At 38.8% G+C, this 27,389-nt stretch overlaps 1 protein-coding gene across 2 annotated transcripts in view; it reads left to right on the top strand.

Moving 5' to 3' along the window:
• The window catches only part of LOC111865750 (metal transporter CNNM4), a 61,913-nt gene that overhangs the window by 23,208 nt on the left and 11,316 nt on the right, over positions 1-27,389 (top strand). For both annotated transcript variants that reach the window (XM_023854027.2, XM_023854021.2), the window contains exons 4-10: positions 2,967-3,158; positions 3,628-3,774; positions 10,951-11,088; positions 18,144-18,280; positions 23,802-23,937; positions 24,752-24,984; positions 25,617-25,718. In XM_023854027.2, the coding sequence (XP_023709795.1) occupies positions 2,967-3,158; positions 3,628-3,774; positions 10,951-11,088; positions 18,144-18,280; positions 23,802-23,937; positions 24,752-24,984; positions 25,617-25,718 (1,085 nt within the window). The remainder of the gene's footprint in view (positions 1-2,966; positions 3,159-3,627; positions 3,775-10,950; positions 11,089-18,143; positions 18,281-23,801; positions 23,938-24,751; positions 24,985-25,616; positions 25,719-27,389) is intronic.

Below are 27,389 nucleotides of genomic sequence, written 5' to 3'. Positions count from 1 at the left end.
GTACAGTACATAGCTTTTTTGTTCACCATATAGTGTTGTATGGGATCACATCATACGCAGTATATGTCCAAATAATGTAAGGGTAATTCTTATGGCTTGCATTATTGTAATGTGATATGAAAAACGATTCTATGAAAGAGAAGCCATTTTAGTACAGTACTTATTAAACACACGTTGTACTGGGGATGAAAATCAGAGCATCTGCATTAGCTGCAGTTGTGAAAAGCAGGAAGGTGTCTAGAGGTGTTTTGCTCAGTGTGTGCACTGGTAACTGGAAAATACACAGCACACTTCAATGGAGAAAAAGTATGAGTTAAGTCTTTTTACATATTCTTTCACTGAAAGTATATAAGTGATAATTATTAGTAAAGAGTATATTGTTATGTGTACAGGGAAAAGTTGTTGTGTGCCTCTTATGCTTTGATGTGATTCAGATTTTTCATAGTGTCTGTAGTACCGTTGCATGTAAAAGTTAATAAGTTGAGAAACGCTTAAGTGTGATCTGCTGATTGGAATATGCTCGCAACTGCTTTGGTGATACTGCAGCCACAACATTTGTAAACTGAATGGAATGAGGAGTTTGAAGGCTCAGGCCATGCTTTACTGGAATGTCCTGTGCATATGTTCAAACCCTTGTCTTTGGAACCCTGTGTGAGATCCTCAGGAGAATGATCAAGTAACTGATGAAGCTGATGGTGGCCATCATTGGTTCTCTGTGTTTAACCATTTGTGAATGCATCTTGAACTGATAGAAGCAGATCAAGCTTCCTAAATTATTCAATTGTAACAGATCAAGCGTGGTCCAAGAATCCCATAACTAGCATCAGAATGGTTAGGGGAAAACGGGATTCAGAGATAGCACTTAGAGAAATTTATATTTCTGTGGTGACACTTTTCACTAATGTCACACAGTATGTCATATCAACTTTGTCTATAACCAGTTTTATTACTGTTTGCTATAAATCCTAGACTGATCTAAAAAATGTCATTACATGGTCTTGCACATTGTGTCTCAGTTATGCAGTAATGCTGAATATTTCAACACTGTTCAGTCTGAACATCAGAAAGCATTGTTAAACTCACAAGGAATTGAATGAATAAAATAACACTGCATATGAAGTGAAAGAAGAGTTGTTTACTGAAATAGATACACTGATCAAACATGACGATTACAGATATATTTACTAAGAAGTATAGAACCAACTGTTGTATATTTTGAAACTATTATTGTCTTTCATATATGTATGGGTTATCAGCATGTTAAATTATGGCACTCGATGTATAAGAATCATCTGAAACTGGTTATTCCATATCTGATTCTCTATATACCTCAGTTTCTGACTCTGTTGACAGATTAACTTTTGCTACTTTCCAGGTTTTGTTTTCTTATGAGGTGTAGCAACAGAGAGCAGTTGAGTTTAAAAGTCACTGTTACCCTAAGGTATATATTTCACAGGAGGTCTCAGGTCATTGAGTTTTGCCGATGAGACTCTTCGTTCTCACTGTACAACAAGGAGAAGATTAGCAGCACATACTGCCTTCATTGATCATCAAAATTGACACTTTTTCTGTAGGATTATGTGTATAAACAACAAAGTACCTTCCAGGAGTATCTTCTGTTATTCTTGGAGCTATCTGGAATTGAAATTTCTTTGCTGATTTTATTACAATGTGAAACACAAATTTCTGTTGTATTTCTACCACTGACACAAATCTCTTTTGTCTTTTATCCTCATGACTGTGAATCCCTCTGGATTATAAATGTATAGTACACTCCTCTTCATTTTAGTGACCCCACAGTCTTTGTCATTATCCAAAAAAGAGTAGTCAGGACCAAAATACATATGTTATATTCAGAAAATGTCTTTTTGTATACATACCAGGAAATACCAGTAAGACAGTATAACTTCTGCTTTTATTGTGCCTCATACAAGAAACAGACCATGCTGCTAATTTTTTCAGGTTTGACATGAATGCAAAAAATTACTTTAGAAGATCCACAGGCAGCTTTGTCTTCAGACCATAGTGCCATATAACTTCCACTGCTATCTAAAATTCCTAAATTGTCTGCAGTAAAATACCACATTAATGTTGAGATGAGGCGTTTATAAGATTGCTGGACACTGAAGATGATGCAGCCCATGCCAAAATTCTTTTTATGTCTTTTCATTTGTTCACAAACTGATTCAGTTTTTCACAAGTGAAGATCATTATTGTGTTCAGCTTTCTCTTTCTCAGTACCAGTATTCTCTTTGATTAACATATATTCAGTCACATATATTACAAATGTCTAAACTTGGGTGATCAAAATGAAGAATGCAGTGTGTAACAAATACTTATCCAAACACTGATATGTCACAGTTCCTCTGTATTCACTATCATTTTGTCAACATATATCCTATATATGTTCTCTGTTATCAGTAGTGGAGGGATATATTCCCATTATGGGTTATGCCATCTCATATAATGTAGTGTGACTTGTATTCTGAAGAGATGAAATTAAATTCTTTATGGTCTAAACCTCAGGGATTCGTTTGTTTGAGTGTTTTGCTTGTTTGTGTTCTATGTTGGCTGTTATGATTGCAGATATACTTTAGTGTGCTAATGTTCTCAGCATGCTTATTAGAGCATTCTTGCATGCTGTAGTGTGGTTCTCTGTTTTGTTAAGGACAGAATACATAACTGTGTGTTTTCTAATGCTTGCACAGATGGTACCGGAATGTCACTTTGCCTTGCATGCAGGAATGAATGAGACAGAAGGAGAGGTTTGGTTGCTAGATGAAATTCTAGTTTTCATTTTGAAATTAATTTGTTTCCCTCTCACCTTCATTCATTGTACCTCCCTCAGAATGGGAGAAAAGATATCACACCAATCCAATGCAACATATAAAATCATAGTTTTATGTAGGTTCTCAACACAGTCTGCTGTACTGCTGTACCACAACTGCTCTTAACATCCATTGCAGGCTATTCCCGCATTCCAGTCTATGAGGGGACACGTTCCAACATAGTGACAGTATTGTATATCAAAGACCTGGCCTTTGTGGACCCAGATGACAATACACCACTACAGACGCTGTGCAAATTCTACCAGAACCCATGCAACTTTGTGTTTGAGGATACAACACTGGATGTAATGTTCAGACAGTTCAAGGAAGGTTAGTGGTTCTGATTGCATGATGTGTAGGTTATATCTGCGCATGTCTAAAACTACTTACCAATTTTGATGAAGTCTGGTATTGAAGGGATACACTGAAATCTATAGTGTGATCTTAATATGGTGTCTGTTAGTCCAGTGTGACCTCTGTTTCACATTATGCTAAACTCACGGCCTTATACAAAATTGCTCAGAAATGGCTCATTGTACAAAACATTTATCATGTTGTATGGAACAAAAATATCAGCCTTCTATTGACTTACTAGTGTTATCTACTTACTAGGAGATGAAATGGAATGACAAATATTTTATGCATCTGAACATTTTAGTATTTCTACTTTTACTTCCTTGTTTTAACAACATATTTTATTTGCAAAAAAATGGAGCTGAACAATCATTTTCATAATCATGCATGTTTTCTTTTGTAAATGTGAGCAGTGCAACAAAGTGTTATATCCTAAATGTTGCAGGTATAAAGGGGCACATGGCCTTTGTGCATCGTGTCAATTCAGAAGGGGAGGGAGATCCTTTCTATGAGACCATTGGACTTATCACGCTTGAGGATGTCATTGAGGAGTTGATACAATCTGAGATTGTTGATGAGACGGATGTGTGGAGTAAGTGCAGATAAGTGTTTAGTTGTCATTTTTAAGTAATATTTAAAAAACACATGGAGTTAGACAGCAAATATCATCAGCAGATTCTGTTTTTGAGTTAGTTACTGTTTTGAACTGTAAGAGTTTGCGATCTTGATAGTTGCACTGAAGAGAAAATTTCGTTTTTACACTTTTGCACTTCAGAATTCATTCTTATAAGAACTGCTGATCACAGTGAGTAAACAAGATATAAAAGTATACAGTGTACACCTAACAGTCATGTTCTGTAAAGTTAAATTTGTCCCAGAGGTTAATTAATTATCATACCATGAAGACATATCGGAGAGTGGAGGTATAGCTCCACAATTCTTTACTTTTTCGCTTCGCTTAGTGGGGGATGGAGTCCAACTGGGTCTACTCAGCATGGTGGCCACTGATTGGCCTGTTGTAGCCTGCCCTGGATGCTTATGATGATGGAGAATTTTGTGGAATGAAGATTGGCAGGGGAAACCGAAGTACTTGGAGAAAACCCGCCCCAGTGCCACTTTGTCCACCACAAATCCCACTTGATCAGACCTGGGATCGAACCCGGGCTGTTGCGGTGGGAAGCCAGCGACTAACTGCTTGAACTATGGCATGGCCATTCTTGACGTTAGTATCAGATGGAGGTGAGTGGTCAGTTTCACATCCCAGCTGCTTGTACTATATGACTTTTATTTTATTGCTAGTGGAGTGGGACTAAGTCCCTTGTACTGTGGCCACTTCTGGCCTATTGTACTACCCCAGATGACAGGTGAGGGTGATTGTGGAGCAACTGGTGGAATGGAATGAAGATTGGCAGGGGAAACCGAAGTACTTGGAGAAAACCTGCCCCAGCGCCACTTTGTCCACCACAAATCCCACTTGACCAGAAATGGGATCTAACCCGAGCCACCACGGTGGGAAGCCAGCGACTTACTGCTTGAGCTATGGCGCGGCCCTACTATATGACTTACAAATATGCTAACACCTATGCTCATTGAATTACTTAAGGAAAGTTTAGCTATTGTGAAAAAGGGAAATGATATTCTGAAATTCCAGAGGTGTATTATTCTAGATAAACTGAATAAGACCAATGAACTCTCTCTTTACAACAAATCTGATTTCAAAGCAGTGTAAACTTTTTCAACACTTCATTCATTTTCTTTCTCAGTTGTGATCTATTTTCTGAAATAATTGTAGCTTTTATTTTCACATAGGTTAACTAGTTATGATAAAAGTGTATAGGACTCTGGCAGCTCAGTTAATTATAGTTTAATTAGATATGGTTTTTTATACTTGTAGACATGTAAATTCTGGTGAGAGAACTTTGATTATCATCTAGAATAAGAGATTAAAGTAATTTTATAATATGTTCAGAAAACCACTGTTAAATGTTGAATATAAACGTTTGGAAATGTGTATATAGTATCCCATATGTTTAATTATCTCAAAAGCCAGAAGACTTATGGAAAGTCAATTGAGCATAAAGGTGTGTTTGGCCAGTTTCTGCAACTTTTGTTCAAAACATTTTTTCAGTCTGATAAATGTGTAGGTGTTCACAGAAAGTCATATACCTCTTTGTGTGAAGTGCCCATTATTTGTATCTGGTTTCAGCCATAGTTGAATCTGTTGATAAATTTTATTGAAGCTCCCCACTATCATGTTGTTGCATGTTAGTGACTAGACAAAGGGTTTGGATTGATAATTGATGTATTGAATGCTTGCAACTTGAAACTACAAGTGATTGTGACAATCTTACTGCTTTATACACTCTCTAAATCACTACAGTACACATAAAGTCTTCTGTTTGTTATTCTGTCATTGCTAGTTGTTGCTAGGTAGTGGCTGTTGACAGTGGAGATTCTTCATGACCAACCAAGAACTGCCACTTCTCGTTTGCAACTCATGAACTGAAATAACTGGCTGCTGCTACTGGTCCTCGTTGTGTAGGGTTGGTGTGGACCACACAAATAGCACCACTTCCAGCAGTTACCCTATTGTCACCTGTTGATTTGTTGCTGTGGAATAGTGTTTACTGTGCAGCTCCCTAGCAATGACAGCCTTTACTCATGCCACTGTTCATTCTTTCAGTCACCGTGTCGCAGTATATTTTCTTAAAAATGAATTTAGCAGCTCTCTAGATGTTTAATGCATACAGAAATGTGGACATACAGATAGATCACATTTAACGGTTGCTGGAAAGTGTTGCAAACAGAGTTGAAAACTTCAGACTCTAGTGTACAGAATGCACAACAATTTGTTTAATGCTAATTGTTGAACTTCTGTTTCTGTGATTTTATAGATTGCTTTATAATTCTTCCATATAGCAATATATTGTCACAAGTTAGTGTGTTAGTGACTAGATGGAAGCCACGTTAGTGTAGTCTGTACAGCAGCTGGTTATGGGCAGGACGACAGAGGGGTCAGAGTCCTGCTAGGGTCAATAATTTTCTTCACATTGTCAAGACTGGCTCTGGGGTCCACCCAGTCTCCTATGCAGTGGCTACCAGAGGTTCTTTCCCCAGGAGTAAAGCTGTTGGGGCTTGAAGCTGACCCGTCACCTCCAGCTCGTGCCGAGGTCGAGAAAATGTGGATCTACAGATTCACTTCCCCACACTCTGTGGCATAGTGCTTATTTAGTTAAGTGCAGGGACAGCTTTACCTTTACCTAGTGACTAGTCATGGGGTTCAAATTGGTAATTAGATCTGTTGAATACTTATAAATCATAACTGCAAGTAATTATAATGCTTTTGCTAATTCATGCTCTCCATCTCACTACAGCACACTAAGTCTTCTCTGTTTGTCTTCACTAGGTGTTTTCTCAACTTCTGAGTTCACGTCCTTACTGGGTGGCAACTGTTACACATCTAACTTACATTTCCAGCTGTCGAATCTGAGCCTCTATTGTTATGTGTTTATTGAGCCATTGCCATACCACACAGTGTAAAACGTTTAAGTAGTCATATCACATTGCTCCTTCCTTAAGGCTGGTTGTCCCGAGTAGCCTACAGGTGTATTGCCATTTCTGCTTCCAATTTGTGGAAACAGAACTTTTGAAAGCTGCCTTTGGTCTATAGCACCAGAACATGAGCTGTCAGTAGTCTCTTCTTCTGTTTAGAAGGGGGCTGGCTCCTCCACAGTGCCCTGTCACACATTTTCGAGGGCATGATGTTAAACCTGACAGCTAACTTTACACTTCCAGCTGTAGGGTCTGCCTGAGTGTCTTCTTGCTTCCAAGAAGTAGCTGCTGTTTTATGCTGCTGTCTCTTATGCCATTGCATTGCCTTGCCTGGTCCCCTATGAATGTGTTTCTTGTGTAGTGCAGGATAATTACAGTGGGTCACTTATTTCATGGTGATGGCAAACTCCTGCAGGAACTCACCATTGTCTTGGGTCCGTATCATCATTTGATCTTGGTACTCTGTGACCTGCTGCTGGTCCCCAAGTCAGTCCTCATTTGCACTGATAGTCTTCTCCTTTAAGGACTTCATGTAGAACATTGGAAGCCCGGCCATGCAGGGCGGTAAGCAGGTGTGTGGCTTCTGTGCATGGAACCCCTTTGTAGTGCTCTGCTACGGTTTCTATCTTTTCTTGAGTAGCTTCCTTTTCTCAACTGGCCGTTGACTCTTCTAGCCAGGCCTCCATCATGGGCTTCATTTCTCCTCAATGGGCTTTCACTTTGGCCTCCATTTTTTCTTGACTGGCTTTCATTATGGCCATTATCTGTTCTTTGCCAGCAGGCATTCCAATCATTCAGTCAATTCAATCCAGTTAAACCAACTTCTGACAACAGTTGTTACATGTTAGTGACTAAACATGGGGTTTGGTTGGTAATTGGATTTATTGAACACTTATAAATAGATTTAGTGCATGCTGTAGTGAATTCTAACATGTGAGAATTAGCGATAGTGCTAAAATTAATTGTATTTATGAATTGTAAGAGTTTAATAAATCCAATCACCAGGCTAAACTCTGTGTCTATTTACCAAAAATTGTGAAAATAGTTATTATTTCTCATATAAACACACTGGAACTAAAACTTCACTGACAAGCGGCGGTTGCTTGGTCGGTATGGTTCGCTTGCAGACTGAAATTACAGAGTATAGTAGGCAGTTCTTTATGGTACACTGAGTCTATTAGAATGTGAAGAATGTGTTTATAGGTAATCTTCACTGTTATAACAGAATGCATTCCTGGAAACACCATCACAAATTGGATACTGTTTGCAGTGTTCATGACAACAAGCAAAACCAAACTATCCACCAAACATTATAAATATAAGATGTTATACAGGGTGATTCACGAAGTTTTACCCCCACTTAGGGAGGGCATTCCAGAGGTAATTTGGAACAAAAAATGTTNGTGACGAAGATGTCTTTACGCACAAAGTAACACTGGCTCAGTGTATTTATACCACTTCCGAGATACACAATAAAAATGATATAAAAGAAATACAGGAGTCTGACACTGACTTCCTAACTTTTAACAAAATATAGTAAATCCGCCACTGACGTCCTAACTGAGAATTCAACACTGCAAACCAATCCCTGAATGAGCCACACTTCCTTGAAAGCTCTGGCAGCACTGCTATGAAAGTGCTTACGAATATTTCCTCCTCTAACTTCTCAAAACAAAGCTGACCTCTATTGGCTCACCAGGTCATAAACAGTCATATCTAAACGTAAATAGTTTCGAAACCAGTACCCTGATAAACGATTTCATTGTTCAGAGCTAACAAATAAACATCTGACATGAACGTTCATGAGTTTGTTTGGGTTTCAAACCCAAGGTCAAACTGCCAGCACTCACAAAGGAAGCACGTGGCTTGTCCCTAAAAATTATAACATTCGGCCAGCTCGGGGTGCTACTTGATGCGAATAATTATAACATTCGGCCGTTAAAGGTTAAACCTGACAGCTAACTTTACACTTCCAGCTCTAGGGTCTGCCTGAGTGTCTTCTTGCTTCCAAGAAGTAGCTGCTGTTTTATGCTGCTGTCTCTTATGCCATTGCATTGCCTTGCCTGGTCCCCTATGAATGTGTTTCTTGTGTAGTGCAGGATAATTACAGTGGGTCACTTATTTCATGGTGATGGCAAACTCCTGCAGGAACTCACCATTGTCTTGGGTCCGTATCATCATTTGATCTTGGTACTCTGTGACCTGCTGCTGGTCCCCAAGTCAGTCCTCATTTGCACTGATAGTCTTCTCCTTTAAGGACTTCATGTAGAACATTGGAAGCCCGGCCATGCAGGGCGGTAAGCAGGTGTGTGGCTTCTGTGCATGGAACCCCTTTGTAGTGCTCTGCTACGGTTTCTATCTTTTCTTGAGTAGCTTCCTTTTCTCAACTGGCCGTTGACTCTTCTAGCCAGGCCTCCATCATGGGCTTCATTTCTCCTCAATGGGCTTTCACTTTGGCCTCCATTTTTTCTTGACTGGCTTTCATTATGGCCATTATCTGTTCTTTGCCAGCAGGCATTCCAATCATTCAGTCAATTCAATCCAGTTAAACCAACTTCTGACAACAGTTGTTACATGTTAGTGACTAAACATGGGGTTTGGTTGGTAATTGGATTTATTGAACACTTATAAATAGATTTAGTGCATGCTGTAGTGAATTCTAACATGTGAGAATTAGCGATAGTGCTAAAATTAATTGTATTTATGAATTGTAAGAGTTTAATAAATCCAATCACCAGGCTAAACTCTGTGTCTATTTACCAAAAATTGTGAAAATAGTTATTATTTCTCATATAAACACACTGGAACTAAAACTTCACTGACAAGCGGCGGTTGCTTGGTCGGTATGGTTCGCTTGCAGACTGAAATTACAGAGTATAGTAGGCAGTTCTTTATGGTACACTGAGTCTATTAGAATGTGAAGAATGTGTTTATAGGTAATCTTCACTGTTATAACAGAATGCATTCCTGGAAACACCATCACAAATTGGATACTGTTTGCAGTGTTCATGACAACAAGCAAAACCAAACTATCCACCAAACATTATAAATATAAGATGTTATACAGGGTGATTCACGAAGTTTTACCCCCACTTAGGGAGGGCATTCCAGAGGTAATTTGGAACAAAAAATGTTAATATACTAATGGTATCCAACTCATAATTAAAGAGGTGCAGTAATTTGAAAACTGGCGAAAAATCTTTCTTTCTTCGATTTTCAGTCAAAACAAATTAGAAATACAGTACAAACACTTTTTAAATCGTTAATGTTTTAGGAAAAAAGCATTCTAAAACCAATTTTTTTTTGTTCAATTTCTTAATTTTGCATTGTGCAACATTTTTCATCGATTTTGTGTTACAAAATTACATTATTTTCAGCATCCCATTCTGTAAACATACCAATGGTTGCATATCACACCCTTCTATCAATCTGTTTCCTTTAAACTGTAGTGCTTTAGAAGACGGCTGGATTTACATAAGATTTTCAAAAATGTCTCCCTGCACATCAACACAATGCATCACACGCGTATGAACCGTTCTGCCTATCTACCTATGCGCAACATTCAAACCGGTCTACCTTATCTGCTGACATAGCTGACTGGAACGTATGGTCGCCCACGCTGAAGCATAGCGCTGCATTCACATTGATGCGTTTCGAAAATCTATTGTTACTCCGTAACTATTGAAAATTGACCACAAGTTTATAAGGAAATTTTGCAGGAAATAACCGCAGGAATATGTACCATAAGCCGGGATAAAACTTCGTGAATCACCCTGTATATGTGTATAGTACTGACCTTGTTTTAAAAGCTGTAACTTGTTAGAATTCATGCTATGAAGAGTTCTGTCATCCGGAAGGTGGGAGTACTGTGCTTGCTACTTGTTATCTTGCTTACCTTAAGCTTTGATTCTGAAGATGGAGTACATTCTGCCAAACTGCATGGTCTCATGCCCCAGAAGATAGTATTCTTCATTACTGAAAAACATTTTCATAGTTTGTGGTATCAAGTTGTATCGGAAACCAGACTGACTTACTGATCCATGCAGAGTTCTTTCACAGTGTTTGTCATGTTGAAAAGTGTCACAGATGCAAGTTTCTGCATTGTGAATTAATCCATTGACAGATGTATAAACATCATAAATCAAACTGTCTGTATTGGAGGTCACCTATATTTGGTAATTAATAGCAATTAGTGTGAGGGCTATTTTGATTGCAGCTGATAACAGATCCAAGCGTCGCAGGAATGAGAAGATGACAAAGCAGGACTTCACTATTTTTGCAGAGCGACGTGAGAACCAGCGGATCTATATTTCCCCACAGCTGACATTAGCTACTTTCCAGTACCTGAGCACTGGTAAGAGCACAAGCAAAGCTGGTTCTAGCTGCTTCCTTATTCTTTCCAATCAAATACTCAGATGTTATCTTAAAAATTACTCTGTGCTCATTACCTTACACAGTCTTTATACACTTTTCATTTCTTATTCTCTATTGAGTCTCAGTACTTTCATACTGAATGTGTGCCAGTATGCATACTATTTTTTTTTTCTGTGGTGCTACAGCCCCAATTTGGGCCTAGGCCTACCTCCATGAAACTCTCCGTTTCACTTCGGTTTACTAGATCTTACACATATGGTAGGACTCCTTGGGCGAGTGATCAGCTCGTCGCAAGGCCTCTACCTGTAGACAAACACAGAAAAACGCACACAAACATCCATGCCCTGAGTGGGATTCGAACCCACGGTCTCGGCTTCCGAGCAAGCGAAGACAGTGCATGCCTTAGACCGCTCGGCTACTGTGACCGGCATGCATACTATTTAGCTTCTTGCAATCACCTGCCACGTCATTCATATTCACGTAGTGTGGAATGAATTGCATGTACTGTACCTAGACTGCAAGCAGACATAAAGAAACATATTAACTTCAATAATAATTTAGAATATTTTAGGTTCAAAAGGCGTTAATATAATATAATATAAATAAACGTAATGTAACATAAGAACAGTTAAATATTACTACAAATTTTAAGCCACTATTTATGGGTATAATGGTGGTTACCATTTTTTCTTTCCAATTTGTAGTTAATTTAACTCTTCATTGCCAGCAGGCATCTAATTCCAACTCAACTCCTGTGCTGGATGATATTTAAATATTTAATTGGAGGGTGCAACATTTCACTTAAACGGTAATAAATTGGGAAAACTGGAGTTCTGTTTTTATAATTTTCACACTATGTTCAGAAATGTATATAGAATTGGTGCTTTAAAATTATTTTTTTGGCACAGTAAGCCTATAAAAATTATGAATGATAGTATCATATTACCTTAGGAGTTCAGCTGGGTGTGTTAATCATGAAAATATTCCACACAGAGTCCCATATCACACAGTTTTTGACATACAACATGACGTTTCTGTTGTCTTGATTTCTTCACTTGGTGGAATCTTGCTTATAAAACTTCTTTCTCTTAGATGGGGCACTGTCTTGTCTGACGAATGTCAACCCAGCACTTTGTGTTCTACAGCTTTAGCATATTTCACGGGGAGTCCCTTAATTAACTGAATTCTGACTGACAATTGAGCTATTCTTTTCCTTGTGTTATTCCTACATATTATCATCACATTAAAAAATTTTTGTCCTTTATAGTTTTGCATATTCTCCCAATGGATGTTTGTGCTATTCTCGATTCTGTCATTTACCACAGAATCGAGGTGGTTGAGGGGCTATGCTACAAGCTGGAAGATCGCAGATTCAAGTCCCGATGAGGTCATTGGATTTTTTTCAGTTGACCTAATCCTTCCAGCTGCACTAGGCCCTGGGGTTTACTCAGCCTCTAACAGAAATGAGTACCAGGAATTAATTAAATAATTTTCCTGGGGAGTAAAGTGTGGCCGGCGTGTAAGGCTGACAACCTTACCGCCATCTTTGAGCCGATTGTCTAGATGATGTGGGACCCTCAACGTCTCACAACCCCATGGGCCTTCACGGCCTGGTACAGGGATAGCTTTATTTATTTATTTATTTTTTTACCACAGAATCAAGAAAAGCACAGACATCCATTTTCAGTGTCTCATTCCAAATCTGATAAAACTGTGTTCTGATTCGGTTTGAAGTAAATATATTCTTCACTGGTCATGACACAACACAACTGGCCACTTTGTTCTTGTGGCTGGCCTTGGCTAACCAGACTGCTTGGTGTGTATTCATAGAACAAGGGGGAATTACAGTAGTACCGTTCATGTAGTGAACTGTTTATGGTTTGCTACATAGGAGTCATAACACACTTCTTAGAGTCAACATCACATCTCAAAGTCATAGATTCTCCATGTGTCTTCTCGTAGATAAAAATACCAGTGTTGAAGCAGCACAGTTCAGAATATGGCTCAGGAGAATCAAATTTCATTTGATCAACATAGAGGATAGCACACAGTATCGATCTAACATATTTGGATCATAAGAATTCCCCAAGGCAGAGGTAGATTTATATGGTAAGAAGCACACCAAGTGTTGAAATAGAAAACTTTTTCAAAGAATTCAAATGTATTACAACTCCCATGGGAAGTTCAAAGTGGGACAATGAATATACGAAATGATACCTGAAATTTCCTCTTTAATTTCATACCAAAAGAATTACTTTACATGATAAACAATGGTTCAAAATATGAGCTGAAACTTAGAACTGCACTACACGTGTGGGGTACTGACCCCAGCGACATGTGATAGAAGCTGCTGGCATGCCAGGTACGAACCCGTCACCGAAGGGTTAAGGATGCTGTACCAACCACGTAACTAGCTGCATGGAGCAGAATCCATAAGAAGCTAATAGTTGCACAGCTAAATTTCCTGCCTTTAATGGAACCAGAAAGTCCATTGCATGTACATAATAGCCTGTCACTGGGCACTGTCTTGAGCCAGATTAGTTCACTGTGTATCATCATACTCTATTTCTTTAAGATTCATTTTAATATTATAGGCTCATTTATATCTATGTCTTGTCTTCAGGTTTCTAAAATAGAACTCTTCTCTTGGGTCCAGTTATTCCCCTCAGCACCCTGTTCTCAACATGGTCACCTGCAGGCTAGGCTATCACAATTTTTGTGCAAGATGGGTTCCAAAAATGCACAGGGGTGTGCACTAAACACAGAGAATAGCTTCCTTCAGCTTTGGATTCTTAGATTGATTCCACAAAGATGGTGATGAATTCCTCAATCACTTCATCACAGATGATGAAGCCTGGTTTTCAATTTGAATGTTGAAACCAAAGAGCATTCAAGGCATTGAATGCACAGACATTCACAAAACAAGGCAAAAAGTTTAAACAAACATCTTCCAGAAAGCTGATGGCAACTGTTTTTTGGGACCAGAAAGGAGTGCTGGTGCTGTAATTCATACCATAAGGGACCACAATAGCATAAAAAGTGTATTGCAAAATGCTAAAAAACTGCATAGGGCCATTCAGTACAAAAGATATGGAATGGTAACATCTGGTGCAGTGCTCCAGCATTATAATGCGCGTCCACATACAGCTGCTCACGCTCAAGTAATGCTGGTACATTTCAAGTGGCAGTTGTTTGACGACCCCCTTATGCCCCTGATCTCACTTCAAGTGATTACCACCTGTTAACATACCTGTAGAACTGGTTGGGATTACATTGCTTCAACAGTAATGGGGAGTTGATCGAAGGTGTTGAGACCTGGCTGAGCTCACAGGTGGCAGACATATTTGACGCAGGAATACAAAAACTTATTCCCTGGTATGACAACTGTCTCAATTCTGGCAGTGACTACTTGAGACGTAGTTGAGTATGTACATACTTTTTTATATAATTTTTTATTGCTTGTTTTGTTAACAGCTTGCCAGAGGTTACTTTCTGAATAGCGCTCGTATATTTGGCCATTACACCTTTGCAATAGCATTGTGCTGTACGTCTCACACTTCTACTGTGAGACATTCGTTGGACCATATCTTCTTTCCCTGAAATTCACCCTGAAGGTAGCGTTTGCAGTGTAGCTGAAACATTGGAATGGGTTCAGTGCATGATAACATGATACAGCTAAAACCCAGAAGGTGAAGCTAGACAAAGCTGTTATGCTGTGTCCCTTTCAGTCAGAAACAAGTCAAGGAACGCCCACGTCAGATCACTTGTTTTCTCAGAATGCGAAGTTCTTTCATTAAGCACTGGGAATAGAAGTTGAATTCAAGGCCTCACATGGGTGGCTAAACTGATTTAAGCATCATTGTAGTATTCGTGAGGGAATTTGTTAGGGTCAGTGCTGTTGCCTAGAATTACAGAAATTTGTGCAAGTAGAAGACCTGAAACCTGACCATATTTACGGTATTGTGAAGTTATGTTGGCAATGCATTCCTACAAGACCCATTGTTTTTTTTTTAATAAAGAATGTCTTGCAGTCACATGTGCAAATGCATTCGGAAAGCACACATTGAGACTCTAATTTTGCCATATAGGCTGAGTTAATGACAGTGTGGTAAATGAACTGTGAATGTAAGTAAGAAACTTGTAATGATTGTTATGGTTAAAAATTGTTTATGGGAACTGGCGTGTCTAGGCTGGCTCGTCAGTGAAAAGAATAATGTTTGTTTGGTCATTGAAGTGAACTTCTTCTGGATTTTCACAAAGATGATTTCTAAGTCTTGTGCAACAAAGAAGTAAACAAGTAAAAATTACTGTTTTGAGAAATGCTTGAAAGGTTTGAAAACCACAGTGACAAACATCTTGAAGAATGGTGGCAGACCAGTACATGTGAACCTGGCCTTCATTACTTGATTGATGCAGATATTGACACTGCTGCTACAGAACGTAGGGTTGAGGAAGAGAATTGGGGCATAGAGAGTGAAGAAGAAGGATGCGGTAATTGTTTCAGTCATAGCATGACACTGCACAAGGCTGCATAGCTTAAAGGAGGTTTGAATACCATGATATTCAGCCACAAGGGAAGTCTGAACTGTTGTGAAGAGATATCTGTAGAACTCAAACAGATATGTATAACTATTTGTGAAAAATGTAAGTCGCTTGTGTGGACATAATATGTAAGAAGTGATTAAGTCATTTGTGATGTTTTTTTAAAAATGCAAATCAAAATATTGTAGATTATCCATGGTTTTCAGTTATTCATGCATCTTATCCCCTTTAGTAGTCAGAACGACTGGGAACTGTCTGTATACAAGGATCTAATAATAAAGATGCATTCTATATTTAAATTTAAAGTAATAAAGCTAAATCTGCATTATTAATTATATATTTAACTTGCTCTTACTTAAATAAAACAACATCCAATGTAAATCTGTTTTATATTGAAGGGCCTATAAAGGGTGTGAGTGGCAGAAACATGTTGGGCAAATCATAATATAATAAAGTTTTTTTTTATAAATTCACATTGTACAACTACATTGCTGAAAACTATCATTTTGGGCTGTGTCCATTGTCTGATTTTATTAAAACTATGTGGTGCAATCCAAAAGTTCCCGAAATTTGAATTTTGTGCTCAAATGGCTATGAGTACATTGAAATACCGATAGGTGTCTCCCCACACACCCTTCTTGAATCAGTGTGGCAAGTGGCGTGTAGTTTAGTGGTAGGGTTTATTGTTGGTGAACATATTTCCATTTTTGTGTTTCTGTGAGTTTGTGGTTTTGCGATGTCTTTCCTGAGAGAGCAGCATGTCTGTATAAAGGTTTGTTTTAAACTTGGGAAAACTGCTGCAGAAACGCACCAAATGTGGAAGCAAGCGTTTGGTGTCAACAGTTTAGGCCAGACACAAACTTACGACTGGTATAAATGCTTAAAAAATGGCTGAACATCAACTGATGATGATGATGATGATGATGATGATGATTTGGGACAGCCGTCGACTGGCACCACACCAGAAAATGTCGTGAAATTTAGGGATCTGATTCTGCAAGATTGTTGACTGACCATCCAAGACCTCTGTAACACCTTGGGGCTAAGTTATGGTACATGTCAATGAATTTTGTCAGAGGAACTGAACATGAGGATTGCGGCGAAGTTTGTGCCACAACTGCTGCAAAATGAACAGAAGCAGCATCGCTTGGAAGTCTGCAGGGAACTTCAACAATAGCTTCAAGAGGATCCAAACTTTCTTTTGAAGGTTGTTACTGGTGGTGAAAGTTGGGTTTATGGCTATGACCCTGAAAGTAAGCAGCAATCATCGCAATGGAAGAGTCCTTCACCTCAGCCAAAAAAAGCTGGACAAGTCAAGAGCAATATTACGTCCATGTTGATCTGCTTTTTTTTTTTTTTATATTTACGGGATTGTTCATAAGGAGTTCGTCCCTCATAGTCAGACAGTCAGTAAAGAGTTCTATCGCGATGTTATTAGGCATTTGAGGAAGGACATGAGGAGAAAATGTCCAGAGAAGTGGNGGTGAAAGTTGGGTTTATGGCTATGACCCTGAAAGTAAGCAGCAATCATCGCAATGGAAGAGTCCTTCACCTCAGCCAAAAAAAGCTGGACAAGTCAAGAGCAATATTACGTCCATGTTGATCTGCTTTTTTTTTTTTTTATATTTACGGGATTGTTCATAAGGAGTTCGTCCCTCATAGTCAGACAGTCAGTAAAGAGTTCTATCGCGATGTTATTAGGCATTTGAGGAAGGACATGAGGAGAAAATGTCCAGAGAAGTGGCATCCAAACGACTGGGTACTCCACCATGACAACGCATGACTGCATATGGCTTGAATTGTGCAGGAATTTTTGGCTAAAAACAAGATGGTAGTTGTTCCCCACCCACCATACTTGCCAGACTTAGCTCCATGCGACTTCTTTCTCTTCCCGAAGATGAAAATCAAGTTGAAGGGGCAAAGATTTGATACAGTTGAGGAAATTTAAGTGGAAATGCAGACGGTACTAACCCTAACAAAGAAAGACTTCCAGGATGCATTTGAAAAGTGGCAGAAATGCTGGGAACAGTGTATGCGCTCCCAAGGGGACTACTTTGAAGGTGATGATGCAGAATAAGAGCCAGGTAAGATGTAATAGTTTTTATTAATATATTTTTGGGAACTTTTGGATTGCCCCACATATATAGTATGTTGCATCTGATGATTATAATTTAGGACTCAAAAATATTTGGACATAAGAGAGAAGTGTGGAATGGGTGAAAATCTGTAATTGTGAAGTCTGTGATTTGTTTCAAGATGGGGTTTGTACGTATCAGCATGTGGGAAGACAAGTAAAATTTTCTTTGGGGAAATGTTAGGTTGAGACCTCCAGGTGTAAATTGGAAGATAATATTAAAATACATTTTCAAGATATAGATTATAAAAATGGGAATATGATTAACAGTCTGAAGGAATATTTCAGTGGTTGACTTTGATGTCAAATCTTTGATCTGTGTTAGCAGAGAGTGAGTTTTGCATGTGCTTCTTGTGCAGCGGTGGATGCCTTTAAGCCAGACATCATCTCAGAAACAATCCTGCGGAGAATGCTGAAGCAGGACGTGATCTATCACATCAAGGTGAAGAACCGTGACAAGGCCCGCAATGACCCGCAGACTCTCATATATTCACAGGTATAGTGAAACTGTGGCACAGTTCAGATATTTGGGAACAATAGTAACAGATCGAAACCTGATTCAGGAAGAAATTAAGAGGACGTTGAACTTGGGTAATCCTTGCTACCATTCAGTCCAGAACCTTTTTTCTTCTCGTCTGCTGTCGAAAAACATAAAAATCAGAATATACAAAACTATCATTTTGCCTGTGGTTCTGTATGGGTGTGAAACTTGGTCTCTGACATTAAGGGAGGAACATAGACTGAGGGTGTTTGAGAACAGGGTGTTGAGGAGAATATTTGGACCGAAGAGAGATGAAGTGACAGAAGGCTGGAGAAAATTGCATAATGAGGAGCTTCATAACTTGTACTCTTCTCCAAGTATAATTAGAATGGTGAAGTCAAGGAGGATGAGATGCGCAGGGCATGTAGCACGAATGGTGGAGAGGAAGAATACATATAGGACATTGGTGGGAAAACCAGATGGAAAGAGAACACTGGGAAGACCAAGACGTAGATGGGTGGACAATATTAAAATGTACCTTAGAGAGATAGGATGGGATGGGGTGGATTGGATTGATCTGGCTCAGGATAAGGACCAGTGGAGGGCTCTTGTGAACACGGTAATGAACCTTCGGGTTCCATAGAATACTGGGAAATTCTTGAGTAGCTGCAGAATTGGCGGCTCCTCCAGAAGTGCTCAGCTCCATGAGTAAGTAAGTAAGTGAAACTGTATAGCTTGCGTACTTCTCTTGTGGCTGCCATAATTCATCCAAGTCTTCTGATAATAGTGGGTAGCATCTAATAAGAAAACATTCATTCATTTAGCTCCTTTTTCTTAAGTGGGATTAACACAGGGTTTTCAGAAAGGTCTGTCAGTAGAAGAAATGGTATATTTAAATGTTAAATAATCTCATTTGAGTGATATGTTGGAAGACAGAATGTAGACACTGCTGTTATATGCAACACAAGTGAAATACTGTGGCTGCACCAATGAGAGTAGTTGCCGTTGTATATCACATGATAGACAAACATGCAACAACTGAAGCAGTATGTCATGGCTGCTTCCTTCCACATGCTTTCCATTTCATGACTTTCAATCATCTTATCTTTTGATACTACACATCCAAGTGCAGAAGTGTAAGGTAGAGTGGGGAAGGAGCATGAATGGGGCAAACGTTTTGCTCACATGTTACTTTGAAAATTTTAAACATATTGACACTGAGAGCATGTTGGTGCATTGTCTAATACTGTGATGTCACTACTGACTGTTAGTGGTATGCGAATTCATGATGGTGAGTGAGGTTAACCCAGCTGTCAGTTAAGTCTCCTGGTTCAAGTAACAGAGGTGCAGTGCTTCAGGGATAACTATTGCTCATTTCCTGAAATTTTACCTCTCGAAGTTTTCAGAGTTTTCCCCTTTGTAAATTAGCTCGTTCTAATCAAGTGAGTATAAATTATTGCATTGTATTAATCTTTTAACTTGTTTTTTGTGAATAACTCACCACATGTGCTAGCAGTTCAGGAGAAGTGTGTGAACTAGGCAGATTTACTCCAAGCAGGTCAAGCACTTACTCCAGTATGGGAAATGATTTCAGACAGTATGATAGATTACTTTTAGATTGTCTTCCTTATTTTGAAAAAATAAAAGTAGGCTTATAGAGATCACCTTGCTGTCCATGTGTCTCTATATCCTCTCTAATGTTGCTAGGCAACTTCTGGGTTAACACATCCCAGTTGCACAACTCCCAGAATAATGAGGTAGTAGAATATGGTCATGAGTCATGCGGGACTTGCAACCAAGAATGATTGTGCTTGTAAGGACCAGCAGTTTGCTTGACCAACTGTTCCATCCAGAATTTGTTGCTAATTTGTGTTGTTATTAATCATGATATTTTTTCAATGTCAAGGAAATATTGTTCAGAATTACATAAAAAAACAAGGAAGTCATGCTCTGAAACAAAAGCTGGAATAGAGTCAGCCCTACGAGGGAACTTGACAAATTTTTGATGTTTGTGGACTAAGAATAATTTGGGAAACATGGATTATAACAGTTCCTACAAGGAGAAAATAAATATATCAGCAGCTTTGTGTTGATCAAATTTACAGCCAAAGGAACTGCTGAAACCTTCATAGGGAAAATTGTTAACATGAACATTTACAATCTACTGGAAGTTAAATTTTTGTGACTCAGCTCAACTCAGCCCAAGAATGTGATCTCCTTTTCATGGCCAGCTGCTGGAGAAATTTGAGAAGTATGAGTAGAAGGTATTGTTACATATTTCCCAGAGCCCAAAACAGGAAGAATATGGAATGTGCCTTTAAATTTTCCCCAGTTCATTCAATATAAATTAAAAAACGCTTTGAGTAAGAACTATCCTAATGTTCAGTCAGAACATATTGTGAGTTTAATTTATAAACCTTCATTTAAAATTATATAATACTTAATTTTTGTAATGTTTTCTATTTCATTTAATGTCCATTAAGGTGCCTTTACTTAAAAAAAAATATTGAACTCCAAGACATTGTGGTTGTATGTATGCTTCAAGATGAGGGCTGTTTGGAAAGTAACCTCCATATATTTTAGGCAACTAATATAGGAGCAGAGGAGAGCTTGTGCATGCAAGGTAGCCTTGTAAACCATCACATAACTGTCCACATGGTGTTTGTTCTTGTCTCTGCAGAGTGAGTTCTGTTGTGTCCTGTGACTGGTAATTGCGTCAGCTGTGAAATTCTTGCTGTTACCTGCTTTGTTCATCCTGAAAACATGAGATTTGTGGAAGCCCATCTTGAATAATGCACGGTTTAAGGCCGAAATGTAATGAGTGCAGGAACTGTAAGATAGTGGTGTAGAATATTCAAAGATTGGCAAATAAATGTTCATGATGAAGAGTGAAGTTTTTGGCCAGATGGCTCTTCACAGTTTCAGAACTTTTATGTGAACTTCCACAAATATAACACATTCATCTCTGTGAGATTGTCACAGGTAGGCTAGGCTATCACAAGTTTTGCGTAACATGCATTCTGAAAATGCTCATGGGTGTACAGTAAGTGCAGAGAAAGGCCACACCATAGCTCAAACAGTTAGTCGCTGGCTTCCCACTGCGGCGGCCCAGGTTTGATCCCGGGTCTGGTCAAGTGGGATTTGTGGTTGACATTGTGGCACTGGGGTAGGTTTTCTCCAAGTACTTCGGTTTCCCCTGCCAATCTTCATTCCACCAGTTGCTCCACAATCACCCTCACCTGTCATCTGGGGCTGGTACAATAGGCCAGAAGTGGCCGCAGTACAAGAGACTTTTTATATTGCTAGTGGGGTGGGACTAAGTGATAAAACTTGGTTTTCATTTTTTAATGTTGAAACCAAAGTGCAGTCAAGGCATAAACATTCACCAGACAAGGTGAAAGAGTTTAAAGAAATGTCTGCCAGGAAGTAACTGTTTTCTGGAACAAGAAAGGAGTGCTGAAGGTGGAATTCATGCAACAAGGAACCTCATTAACAACATATGTGCTTGCAAAACACTAAAAAAAACTGCATAGGGCCATTCAGAACAAAAGATGTGGAATGCTGACATATGGTTTAGTGCTCCTCCATGATAATGTGAGCACACATACAGCTGCTCACACTTGTGCACTGCTGAAGCATTTCAAATGGGAGTTGTTTGACCTATAGCCCTGATTTTGCTCCAAGTGACTACCACCTGTTTACCTACCTGAAGAACTGATTGGGATCACAGTGCTTCAGTAATAATGAGGAGTTGATGGAAGGTGTTGAGACCTGGCTGAGCTCACAGGTGGCAGACTTCTTTCACATAGGTATACAAAAACTTATTCATCGATATGACAAGTGCCTCAGTTCTGGCGGTGACTACGTTGTGAAGTAGCTTATATATATACATATTTTTTATATAATAATCAGCTCACTTTACATTACATCAATTGCAGAAAAAGGTCAGTAACTCCAGCAGGACTCATATTTTTTAAAATCTGAGAAAAACCTTAAGATTGCAGCAGTTCCATGTTTTACACATTTGCTGTATGAGTGGAACAGTTTAAAATAAAAGAGGAAAAAAACAGCTGTTGCACGCTTTCTCAAGTTTCTTGGGGCAAATGTGTCATGAGTAATAAATAAATAATTTTTACATTCTGGCTTTCCTCCAGAATTATAACAGATGGAAAGCTGGTGCTGGACATCATTCAAGATATTTCTCAGCATTTTATGAACAGTATGCAATTAGCTGCAGTAGCTCAAAATTGAACAATAGAAATTTTACCATGCACTTGCCCTACTCTACTATAATTTAATATGGGATTTAAATGAGCATAAAACTTGATCTCACATCTTAAAGGAAAAATGTAGGTTATGGGTGTCTGGAAAAAAGAATTCCGTTTAGAATATTTGAATCTAAGAGGGAAGTAACAATAGAATGGAGAAAATCACACAGTTTGTTCTCTTGACTGCATAGTATGATGATCAGATGAAGTACGTAGGGAAGTCAGAAATTATCCGCACTCTTGTTTTTCCAATCCATATATACAAACGTAGGGGTTGAACCAGTACTTCATTTTTCTACATAGTCTCCTCCCTTTTCCATACACTTGGTCCAGCGGTCCAAAAGCTTGCATATTCCCTCCACGAAGAAGGTTTTCATTTGGTTGCGCAACCGTTTATGCACTGCTTCCCCCCACTTCTTTGTCCGTAGAAAATCAAAAACCTCATAAAACATCTTTGAGCGGTCCAAAGAGATGATAGTCAGAAAGGGCGAGATCTGGGCTGTAGGCAGGGTGTTCCAGCACCTGGAAACACAAATGGTTAATGGTTTCAATGGTCTGACCTCGGTGTTTGGTGTGAATTCCTGGCTTCAGATTGTTGGCCAGCAAATCACTGTATCTTGCACTGTTGATCATACACCCTTTTTCCAGGTAGTCTTCCAGTATAGGCCTTTTTGAGTCCCAAAAAACGGTTAGCATCACCTTTCCCACGAAAGATTGTGTCATGATTTTCATCTTCGTTTGCAATCCCGGGTGTTTCCACGCCATACTCTGGCTTTTGGATTCTGGCTCATAGTGATGAACCCACCAATGAATTTCAGCCCCTGACACACCTTCCAACCAGAGAAATCGGATCACTATTTGTTAATCATTGGTGCACACTGCTGGCAGAGCGGCCATGTTTACACTGTCACAGCATCAAGGAAAATGATGCAATCAAGGTAAAACTTCGATCACATGACCACAGTAGTACCAACTCTTAACAATGCATGCATAGGAGGCAGTGTGACAAACCTAAAGATGTGTTATGGAGAAAGTGCGGATAATTTCTGACTTACCTTCATACAATAAGGTGAGTGTGACATATGGCATGCATGGGATTAGAAATGTGTACAAACTTCACAAACTTTTGTCCAGAGAATCCAAAGGGATGAAACCCCTTAATAGATGGGAGGTCACTTAAAAAACCAAATTATGAAGTTTGCACTGACATTGTGATGGTTATTGATTAATCTTAATGCTGTTCTTTGTGTGCATGGATTATGTTGCAGGGTAAAGCAATAGACTACTTTGTGCTGATCCTGGAGGGGCGCGTGGAGGTGATGGTGGGAAAGGAGAATCTGGTCTTTGAAAGTGGGCCCTTCACATATTTTGGGACACAGGCCCTCATTCAGAACATCGGTATGGGTAAGTTGGTGACACTGAAACTATTGTGATTCCATATTACTATTAATCAGAGCTAAGTAACTTACTTCCTGGTTTGTTCGAAGGTTTGACACTACTAATACCAGAGCTCATCGTTGGACATGATCCTGAGCCACTTCCGTTCAGTGCATATAGTGACCACATTCCAAGATGTTTCCCAACCAGAATTCTCAGCATTTTTTTTTGTTCCCATCTGAGTTACATGCCTGGCCCGCTATAACCTCATTGAGTTATGTTATTCTCTCAGAGTAAGAGCTCAGTTGGTGTTTTAGTTTGAAAGTAATCATAAACAATTGATGAGCTAGCTGTAAGAAATTCACATAATCTGAATTTTGTTGGCTGCAGTGTAGTCATGATGTATTATTAAGTTAACTGACTAAATGAATTTGTTATAGCCAATTCCCATTAAGCAGAATTATAATGTGCTGTTGTATGGGTCATCTAATAGGCATGCAGGGTTGGAGATGAAGATGAAAATCGAAGTTTCTCTATTTATTTTTTAAGGAAGGTCACATGCCTGTGATTGTGTAACACATTTAGTGAATTACTGATACTGCAGCTCTGGTTGAAATTGATTTTCTATCAAATTATATTGCTACCACTTTCTGTAATGTTGGGGTCCTGAATTCAAGTCTTGGCATTTTTCCTAGTTCATACATAGTTCTGTCAATCAGTGCAGTTCAGCCTGTGCAGATGGTGAAGTTAAATATACCAAGAAGAATTCGAGGCTGGGAATAGAGAGAGTAAATTTCCATGTCCTCTTGGGATTTTCGATGGAGCTGATAAAATGTTGCAGTGGACTCACCCACCTCACCCACGCCACAGAACATGGGAAGCCTTCAGTCTGTGAACTTGGATGCAATGTTGCGACACACATTCATACCTGACTACACTGTACGTGCCATCACAGAAGTATTCTATGTGCGCATCAAAAGATCTCTGTACCTTGCTGCAAAGCGTGCTACACTAATGGAGCGTGCCAAGAAAGGCACACAAGGAGAGGATCATTTTGATGATGAAGTGGAGAAGGTAAGCAGTTTCTGAATTTTTATTTGATGTTGATTATACAGTGTTTTACAGTCATGCATTGATTGTTATACCCTCAGCTTTGGACAGTGCTGTAGTGCTGCGTGAAATATTCTTTCAAAAATGTGAACTGCTATATCACATTTTGCTAATGCATACCACACAAAAGGGTTTTGAAACAAAACTGCTGTTTTCTGGAGTGTGATGGGAACCATGACTAATAGGTATTTGGATGATAGAGGTATCGCTAATAAAATAAGAGATCAAAGTGATGTTTTCAATCCACTTTACTTTACTGTTTACTTTTCAGTATAAAATATATTTATGTGTCGCACATAATGGTTTAAAATAGATAATACAGGATATGTTTTAATAGAATCAGCTGTTTATCTTCATACATTTGGGTGTACATGGTGCTTGTTATCATCGTAGGATGTGTAAACAGAAAAAGGCAGAACAGAACAACTCTGTTTTTTATTTTATTGTTGCATCAGCTAAATGTTGTAACTGACAGATTGAATCCTTCTTTTCATCATGCTTGTCATTTTTACTTGCTGTAAATTGTGTTTGAAATGAAATGTAAAGTTCCAGTAACTTTATGGTTGGTTGAAAATAATCATTGGTTTAATATTCAGCTCCTTCACTCATTGGATGAGGATGATCATAGCCAGGGACAAGTAGACTCACCAACTCTAAGTCGAGCTGTGAAGGATGCATGTCACCACCACTTGTCAGAGGTTAGTATCCATGGATGGGTTTTAATCTTTTTGATGGAAAGTGGCTTCATCATAATTGACTGGAATTTAGAAATGAGTCTTACATAATTTGCATTCTCAGTTCATGGTTCATGTTTAACAGTAAAGTTAAATATTCACTGAAGCAATTTGTGGGTATCCTAAATATTGGTAAAAGTACTAGGAATTCCATGTTTGCATATGAGCTCAAATTGCCAACCCATTATATAGAATACTAAACAACATTGCACAGAGTGAAATCTGTATTTATTATTCCATTTGATAACAATAACTAATGAACTATTGTAATTATGAATATGACATTTGATGTGGTTATACATCATAAACACACCTACAGATCTGAAGAAACATGTTTTTGTATGTTAAAAATTACGAACATGGTAGTTGTATCAAAGTTTTAGATTGTATTTGATAGTTTTGGGCAGTTTAATTCTGCAGTAGCAGATTTGATGCACAGAAACAGATCACTGAGTTGTGTAATTTGTAACATTTAGATAGTGCATTGAAATGAAGCATTTAAAGAAAAGTTGGCACAATGTAGAATTTGTTGCTTAGAGCTTTGTAAGTCCGAGATTGGTGTCATCATCTGTTTCTAAATACCAGGAGGAAATTACATAAGAAGTACCTTGATATATACACTTTACATCATTTTGTCAGGGCGTTTAGATAAGAAAGAATAAGGTATACATACAACACAAATATATAACAAATTTTGGTTGAAGAACCACAAAAGGAGGACTACTTGCAAAATTTGTGTGCAGAGAGACCATAAAGGAATTGGTATAAACTGAACTGAAATGGCTGAAGGTAGGGTCAGTGGTATTGAATTTTTGGATCCAGTAACAAATATTTCTTGATCATTTGAGTAATAATCAGCTTCTCAAGGAAGACCGTTGTAAATAGCTATTTAACTAGGTAGATGCATATTTAGCTGGCTACATGGTTAGCTTCTTAGATAAGATACTGTGACATGACACCTTATAGTTGGAATAGCAAGGGTCAAAAGCAGGGGCCTTGCTGGGCAATGGCTCAGTAAGCACACAATAATAGAAGAACCATGGGAATTGGTGTTTTCCACCTGGTCCATGCTGAGTCTATATACTGAGGGCCAATGGGACAAGTGAGTCAGTGAGACAAGAACGTGAGTTAGTTGCAGGTAGGGAGTGGGAGGAGGGCAGTGAGTCAGAGTGAGTTGCCCAGTAGATCATGGCAATCCCTGCACTAGGTCTTGATTGGATTTTGTGTTTTAACCAAAACATGTGTTGGATAAAGTGGTTTTCATGGACTGTATTTTCCGTAGTGTGTTCAGAGCCAGTTTCTGTTTGGCGGAGGTGGTGTCAGTGATGTTTGCCACACATCCATGAGTGTGTGCAGTGCTGTGTGATACATCAAAACAGGCGGTGAACTTGAGCGTACATCAAGATGGTGGATGTCCAGTACCAGAACTCTGGAAATACTGGACACAGAAGCGAGCATCGCTGAAACCTGAATATCATGTCATCATGAATAAATACCCAGAAGTAGCTTCTGTAGTGCAACAAGTTTACGATGGGGTACCCAAAAGAAACCAAACTAATTTTTTTGTGGGCAGAGCTTTTGTAGTACCGCGTTTTGCCGCTATGAGCCCATAGAGCTATCATTCCTGAGTCAATA

Source organism: Cryptotermes secundus, unplaced genomic scaffold, assembly GCF_002891405.2.
Source record: "Cryptotermes secundus unplaced genomic scaffold, Csec_1.0 scaffold968, whole genome shotgun sequence".
Taxonomy (NCBI): Eukaryota; Metazoa; Arthropoda; class Insecta; order Blattodea; family Kalotermitidae; genus Cryptotermes; species Cryptotermes secundus.
The sequence above is the reverse complement of the archived record's forward strand: the minus strand, read 5'-3'. Positions and strand labels throughout refer to the sequence as shown.